Source organism: Pyrus communis, chromosome 14 (assembly GCF_041283825.1).
Source record: "Pyrus communis isolate YQ-2024b chromosome 14, ASM4128382v1, whole genome shotgun sequence".
NCBI lineage: Eukaryota > Viridiplantae > Streptophyta > Magnoliopsida > Rosales > Rosaceae > Pyrus > Pyrus communis.
In genome coordinates, this window is record NC_142578.1 from 18,879,199 (window position 1) to 18,887,525 (window position 8,327).

The 8,327-nt window shown below is 44.6% G+C and overlaps 1 protein-coding gene across 1 annotated transcript; it reads right to left on the reverse strand.

Annotated features, from left to right (window-relative positions):
* Positions 1–1,781: 1,781 nt before the first annotated feature.
* LOC148691335 (uncharacterized) lies at positions 1,782–7,731 on the reverse strand. The gene is made up of 2 exons (XM_088684548.1): positions 6,306–7,731; positions 1,782–1,920 (listed from the first exon to the last, which is right to left on the reverse strand). The coding sequence occupies exons 1-2, from the start codon at positions 7,729–7,731 to the stop codon at positions 1,850–1,852; spliced, it is 1,497 nt and encodes a 498-aa protein (XP_088540674.1). The 3' UTR covers positions 1,782–1,849.
* Between the last annotated feature and the right edge of the window lie 596 nt (positions 7,732–8,327).

Sequence of the window (8,327 nt, forward strand, 5' to 3'; positions counted from 1 at the left end):
CATAAAATCAACCATTGAATTTTAAAAATCTTCCAATCACATCCCTAATATTAGATTCAAAACTAGTATATTCAATTTTCCTTCAATTTAAGTCACGTTACTTGCATGTGATACACATTGGAGGGTAGATTGGTAATTTTTCATAAAGAAATAGCATATGGAGTTAATTTTAGAGGGTAAATTAGACGTTAGATTCATAACCTGTATGAATGTTAAGGGTTTAGAGGTGAGAAAATAATGGTGTTACACTCTAAAGTATGTCAAGTGCCTTAAGTTGACAAAAAATTGGAAAAATTAGTTGTGAATATAATAGTATGGATGAAATTAACAATTATAATTGAATTTAAGGACTTGACTTTTTTTACTAAAAGAAATAATTCAGGAACCTAATTTTCACTGAGGTGATAGTTCAAGGACTAAATTGGCACTTCAACCAATATAGTATAGAGAAGTGTAGATATTGTTGGTACGATGTATATAGTATCGAGATAGTGTAGATATTGGTGATACGATGTCCATATTGACATTCATTTATAGATATAATATCGTAGATATTTTGAGTATATCGTCTATATGTTCAAAATAACATTTCGGGCACATATATATATATATATATATATATTAGTACAATGATATATTTTACATTAAGAGAATAGGGAGTTTGGTTAAGCCATACAATTGGCAATCTAATTTGGTATTGAATTCGACACCTATGAGTCCAATTAGATATTTTTATCGGTGACACACCCCGACCGAGATCAGGGCGTGTTGGCCGTCACACTGAGGTGACGTAACCATGTGCACGTGCGGAAGCTGATAAAAATAGTAATATAAAAAAGTACGAATAATTAAAAACTAGCATACAAGGTACTAAAAACATGTGCTAGCGTAAGTGAGACGCTAAGTTCAGAGCATTAAGTCTACAGCAGTCCAAAGAAAAATGTTTCGACAATAATACACCCGAAGGTGACCCTACGCTAGTGAGTGTCTGTCAGAAATGCCGGGAAAACCCTCTGGGAAACCACCGAATCTGCTAAGCAACTAGAACCTAGAGGGGCGCAAAACAAAAGCGTGAGTGGGCAAAAACAAAGCTTTTCGAAAACCATTTAGAAAATACATTCTAACCCCTCGCCGTAAAACCTGTATACTTCCCAGAAAATAAACATATATACGTATGTATATAGATGTGCCAATCATGCTCAAGAATATGCCATGTCAAAATCTCATAATGAAATGCAAGTGCTCAGGTATAAATCATAACAATAACATATAATCTGGCAGCCGGAGTCACCTAACGTGACCTGTACGGCTGCATGTAGAGCTCAAATCTCAAACTCAATAACTGAACCTGCCCACGAGTCGGAACCACCTAAAGTGGTATGTACGACAGGCCTGGGTGTAATACATATATACGCTCTAGTGCTACGATCACGTGAAGGCTGTGCGAATAATCGCGGATCACCTACGAGTCGGAACCACCTAATGTGGTCTGTACGACAGGACTGTGCACCTAACTTGGATCCAAGCTGAGCGTGTGGTGCGGAAGGTGAACATCACGTAAAGGACTGTGCCCTACTCTGGGCGGGAGCACTAACATCGGGGGTGCAGGTTATGAGCTCTCTAAGCATCTCAAACCACTACTGAATGTAAATATGGATAACACCTACCTGGCACTTACCTGTGCGTCCACAGCACCCAATATGCATATGTATATATATATGCAACTACTAACGTAACCAACGATGCATGAATAACGATAATGTAATGCATGGCATATAACTGATAACCATTTAATCAATTTCTGGGAAAAATATAGTATATAGGTATATACGGAAAACCAAAAGCCCACTCACTGGTATGTGGAAGGGTCGTAGCCCCCCTGCCTCGAGTGACCACGCTCGTCCTCGGGATACGTATCACCTATATGCGAAACAACTATAAAAACGTTAATTTTAAGGCACATAACCAACTTCTCGTAATAACTTCTCATACATTGCTCAAATTAGACAAATGAATATACCAACGTGCTCTACACAACCTCAGGATCACACCCAAATTTTTAGAAAAATTTTCCACAGCCGCATGCGCCCCCACGCGCAGGCACGCTGACGGCGTCAACTGACGCCGTAAGGAATATTCAGTCAGTTTTGACAGATTCCGTTAACGGCGTCAGGAGTATTCCGTCTCCTTCCCCGGCGAACCTCTGGTGCCGTCGCCGGCGCCGGAAAATCGCAAAACCTGCAACCTTTGATTTCTCTCTCGTTTTTCAACCAATTTTCGTGATTTTTACACCAAAACGAAGCCTAAGACTAGGAGAACACGACCAAACAACTTTTAAGGATTAAAACCTACGAAATCTCACCTGTCACCAAACTCCAAATCCGGCCAACTTCGAATCCAACGATTCCGATGTCCAACTCCTTCAAACGAAGTACTCCGAGACTCCTGGGACTCCACCAAGCCACCTACAAGCTTCATTTTCCCTAAAACGTGAGGATTTACGTTTGCATGAATAGTACTTCAAAACTGACTTCGTGAAATCGACGTGAAAACGGTGATAACCTTACCTGAAAATGGTACGACTAGACTCCTTTCAGCCTCACGAGCTCGAATGTGGGTTTAGTTCCTTCGATCTGTAATGGTTTGGTGTAGTTGTGTGTGTGTTCGTACGTTTCCAAAGAGAAAGGGAAGGAATGGAGCTCGGGAGAGAGACAGGGAAAAAGACAGAGGGTGAGGGAGAGTGACAATGTGAGTGTGTGGCCCAGCACATGCCAACACCACACTAAACAACCAATAAACGTAAAAGAAACTAACTAGGGGCAAAGTAGTCATTTCACACGTGAGTTTTCGATATTTTCGGGACGGGATGTCACAACCTACCCACCTTAAGAGAATTTCGTCCCGAAATTCAAAACAACCAAATAATGACCCCTAGTGGTCAAAGAACAACCGAGGATACAAATCCCTCATCCGATCTTCTGTTTCCCACGTAGCTTCCTCGACTGAATGATTCCTCCACAAAACTTTCACTAAGTTCACCGTCTTGTTCCTCAGAACTTTTTCCTTCCAATCGATGATCGTCACCGGTTCCTCGTCATAAGTTAAATCTGGATTAATCTCTAACGGTTGATGAAGTATCACGTGAGATGGATCAGCAACATAATGTCGAAGCATAGACACGTGAAACACGTTATGCACTCTAGCCAACTCCGGAGGCAACTCCAACCTGTAAGCTACCTCACCAACTCGCTCTGTGATCATGTATGGTCCGATGTACCTGGGGCTCAACTTACCCTTCTTTCCAAACCGCACAACTCCTCTCCACGGTGAAAGCTTCAGAAATACCCAATCTCCGACCTCGTACACTCTGTCCGTAGCATGCCGATCTGCTAAACTCTTCTGCCTGTCCTGGGCTGCTTTCAGGTTAGACTTAATTACCTGAACATTCTGAGTAGTCTCCTCAACAATCTCCAGACCCACTAAAACTCTTTCTCCAATCTCTGACCAACACAACGGTGTACGACAGGATCTGCCATACAATGCCTCAAATGGCGCCATGCCGATACTCGAATGAAAGCTGTTGTTATAAGCAAATTCCATTAAATCCAACCGCTGGTGCCAAGCATCACCAAACTATAACACCGAAGCTCGCAACATATCCTCCAAAGTCTGAATGTCCGTCCGTCTGTGGATGATACGCCGTACTGTAAAGCAGTCTCGTGCCCAAAGCTTCCTGAAAAGCCACCCAAAACTTCGATGTAAATCGTGGATCACGATCCGAGACAATACTCACAAGGACACCATGATACTTCACAATCTTCGAAATAAACAACTCCGCTAAGCGGCCCAAAGAATACTTCTCTCTCACTGGAACAAAATGTGCCGACTTAGTGAGCCGATCAACGATCACCCAAATGCCGTCAAAGCCATTATGTGTACGCGGTAGCTTGTACACAAAATCCATATTGATATTTTCCCATTTCCACTCTGGAACGGGAAGCGGCTGCAACAACCCAAACGGCTTCTTCCTCTCCACTTTAACCTGCTGACAAACAGCACACCTGCTCACATACTCAGCAATCTCCCTCTTCATACCTGGCCAATAATAAAAGGGTCGAATGGTATGATACATCTTAGTAGCTCCTGGATGCATGGCGTAGCCGAAATATGTGCTTCATCGAGAATTTCTTTCTTCAAATCCAAATTATTAGGCACGAACATTCTACCCTCTTGCATCAATATGCCATCTGAATCACGAACTTTGAGGTCTATCCTCCTTCCTTGATCTTGAGCTTGAATTAGTTCTTGGGTCTCCCTATCAGCTACCTGAGCTTCAAGCACCCGATCAACTAAAATTGGCCTAACTTGAAAATTAGCAAGTAACGCCACTTCTCGATCTTCTGCTTCTAACCTCACTCCCGTAGCACGCAAGTCCGCCAAAAGAGGAATACGACTAGCGTACAACGCATTGATACGGCCCTGAGACTTCCTACTAAGTGCATCGGCCACTACGTTTGCACGACCAGGGTGATAATCAATCGTGCAGTCGTAATCGCTGAGTAACTCCATCCACCTCCGTTGACGAAGATTAAGTTCCTTCTGAGTAAAAAGGTACTGAAGACTCTTATGATCTGTAAAGATCCTACATTTCTCCCCATAAAGATAGTGTCTCCACAACTTCAACGCAAAGATGATAGCGGCCAACTCTAAATCATGTGTAGGGTAATTCAACTCATGAGGTTTCAACTGTCGTGAAGCATAAGCAATCACCCTACCATGCTGCATCAACACACATCCCAGACCATTCAAGGATGCATCGCTATAAACCTCGAAACCACTATCGTCTGGGAGTGCCAAAACCGGTGCATGAGTGAGACAATGCTTCAACTGCTGGAAACTCTACTCACACTTATCATCCCACTCAAATTTAACGTCTTTCCTCGTTAATCTCGTCAGCGGTAAAGCAATCACCGAAAAATCCTTAACGAATCTCCGATAATATCCCGCCAAACCAAGGAAACTTCTCACCTCAGTGACGGTTCGCGGTTGCTCCCAACTCTCCACAGCTGCAACCTTCTGAGGGTCCACCAAAATACCCTGAGCTAAAATGATGTGCCCCAAAAACGCAACTTGATCTAACCAAAACTGGCACTTGCTAAACTTAGCATATAATTGGTGTTCCCTCAACCTCTTCAACACCAAAGTAAGATGTCGAACATGTTCCGCCTTCGACTTAGAATACATCAGAATGTCGTCGATGAAGACAATAACAAATCTATCCAAATACGGCTAGAACACCCGGTTCATTAAATCCATAAAAGCAGCTGGTGCATTCGTCAACCCAAATAGCATAACCAGAAACTCGTAATGACCGTAACGAGTCCTGAATGCCGTCTTAGGAACGTCATCCCTACTAATCTTCAGCTGATAATAACCAGACCTCAAGTCAATCTTGGAGAATACACAAGCACCTCGAAGCTGATCAAACAAATCATCAATACGAGGCAATGGATAACGGTTTTTAATCGTCACCCAATTCAATTACCTGTAGTCGATACACAGCCTCAAAGTTCCGTCTTTCTTTCTCACAAACAAAACTGGAGCGCCCCAAGGCGAAGTACTAGGTTAAATAAACCCCTTATCCACTAGTTCCTGCAACTGAACTTTCAATTCCCTTAACTCCGCGGGAGCCATACGATAAGGAGTCAAAGAAATAGGATTAGTACCTGGAAGCAACTCAATAGTGAACTCCACGTCTCGATCTGGGGGTAAACCAGGTAAATCCTCGGGGAAAACATCAGGAAAGTGTCTGACCACTCTCACATCCTCAACTCTGTTAGGAACAGCCTCATCTAGCACCACATGAGCTAGGTACCCCTGGCAACCTTTAGACAACAACTTTTTCGCTTGCAAAGCCGAAATAACGCCATGTCTCACCCCACTCTGCTCACCCACAAAAGTAACCACAGGTAGTCCAGGACGGTGAAACGTAACTACTTTCCCGTAACAATCAATATTGGCACGGTAGAAATGCAACCAATCAGTGCCCAAAATCACATCAAAGTCAACAATATCTAACGGGATAAGATCGGCTGGCAAAACAACACCCTCAACGATCACTGGACATCCTAGGTACACACGATCTACAATACATCTCTCTCATCTAGGCATAGCGAACTCTAAATCATATCCTAGAGGTGTGGGGCGAGGTTGCGTCACTTGAGCAAATGTATGAGAAATCACAGAATGTGTAGCTCCACAATCAATTAAGACTCTAGCAAAATAACCAAGAATATTCAACGTACCCATAATTAAGTCCGGGTTGTTCTGAGCGTCCTGCAGAGAAATATTGTGAATACGCCCCTGGCCCTGCTGTCGTCCGCCACGACCTCTACTCGCCTGACCACTGCGTCCCTGCGTACCACGCCCCTGACTGGGCTGACCCGACTGTCTCGAAGACCCTGCACTACTAGTGGCAATCTCCCCCTGCTGGTATTGTCCTCCCTGGTGCCACTGAGAACCGCCGGCTGAAGCTGGAGGATACGACATATAACCGCCAGAATACTGAGGATAGCCACCCTGAGAATAGGGATCCTGGGGATACTGATATTGTCCCAGAGCATAAGGAACAGCATCACCCTGGTAGTGGCAGGCACCACCTCGACCTGCCTGGCCATAACTACTCGGACCCTCGATCTGCTGGATCGGTGCAGGTGGTGGCATGAAAGTCTGCTGCGGTTTCTGCTGCTGACTCTGGGGACAATTCGCAGCCCTATGTCCCATCTGCCCACACGTGAAGCAACCACTGCTGCCACGCCTGCACTCGCCGAAATGCCGGTTGTTACACCTGCGGCAAACTGGAGCTCTGCCTCGACCACCATCACCCTGCATCTGGCCTCGAGCACCACCAGAAAATCTACCTCCTCGTCCCTGTCCAGTGGCACTGAAGCCACCACTAGAAGAACTCGAACTGGCACTACCCCTCTTGAAGTTCTGAGTCCTACGAGGCCCGAGCGACGCTTGACCTTTACCCTTATCATCTTTCTTCTGATTGCCATCTTTTTCTTCTTCCTCACTCTCACTCGACATGTTCTCAGAATCCTCAATCCTCAACAATATCTCGTAAAAATCCTGGTAAGTCTCACAGTGAGTAGTAGTCGTCATCGAATGCCACTTCTTCTTAGTACCTAGGCGGAAACGACGAAGCATCTCCGCCGGATTACCAGTGACGTCTGGGTGGTAACGAGACAGATCAGTGAACCTGCGATAGTACTCATTAGCCGTCATCTTCCGCTGTCTCAGCTCGGTGAACTCCTGCTTCTTACGATCAATGTACTCAGGGGGCACAAACCTCCTCTTGAACAACTCTTTGAAAACGTTCCAATCAGTCCTCTCAACTGGAGTCAAACGGCGAAGCTCCTGTTCCCACCAGGCTGCAGACTCCGTACCCAGAAACCATGAGGTCGTCTCGACCCACCTCTCAACAGGAAGGTTCCCCTGATTGTGCAACACACGGAAAGTCTTCTCTATGTGCTCTAACCATCGCTCTGCGCCCTCATGACCCTCATTACCTTCGAACTTATCCAATTTCAGATTGTACATAGTCTCCAGATGAGTCCTCTGGGGAGGGCGGATCGCCGACTGAATGGCAGTAGCAATAGCTTCCCCCAACTGAGCAATATCAGGGAAACTAGACTCATCAGAGCGACGTGGTTCCCGACGAGGCGGCATAATTCTGACAGAACACACCAAAACCATTAGAATACTCACAAAGACACAGGACTGCCAAACCTAGGCTCTGATACCAAACTGACACACCCCGACCGAGATCAGGGCGTGTTGGCCGTCACACGGAGGTGACGTAACCATGTGCACGTGCGGAAGCTGATAAAAATAGTAATATAAAAAAGTATGAATAATTAAAAACTAGCATACAAGGTACTAAAAACATGTGCTAGCGTAAGTGATACGCTAAGTTCAGAGCATTAAGTCTACAGCAGTCCAAAGAAAAATGTTTCGACAATAGTACACCCGAAGGTGACCCTACGCTGGTGAGTGTCTGTCAGAAATGTCGGGAAAACCCTCTGGGAAACCACCGAATCTGCTAAGCAACTAGAACCTAGAGGGGCGCAAAACAAAAGCGTGAGTGGGCAAAAACAAAGCTTTTCGAAAACCATTTAGGAACTACATTCTAACCCCTCGCCGTAAAACCTGTATACTTCCCAGAAAATAAACATATATACGTATGTATATAGATGTGCCAATCATGCTCAAGAATATGCCATGTCAAAATCTCATAATGAAATGCAAGTGCTCAGGTATAAATC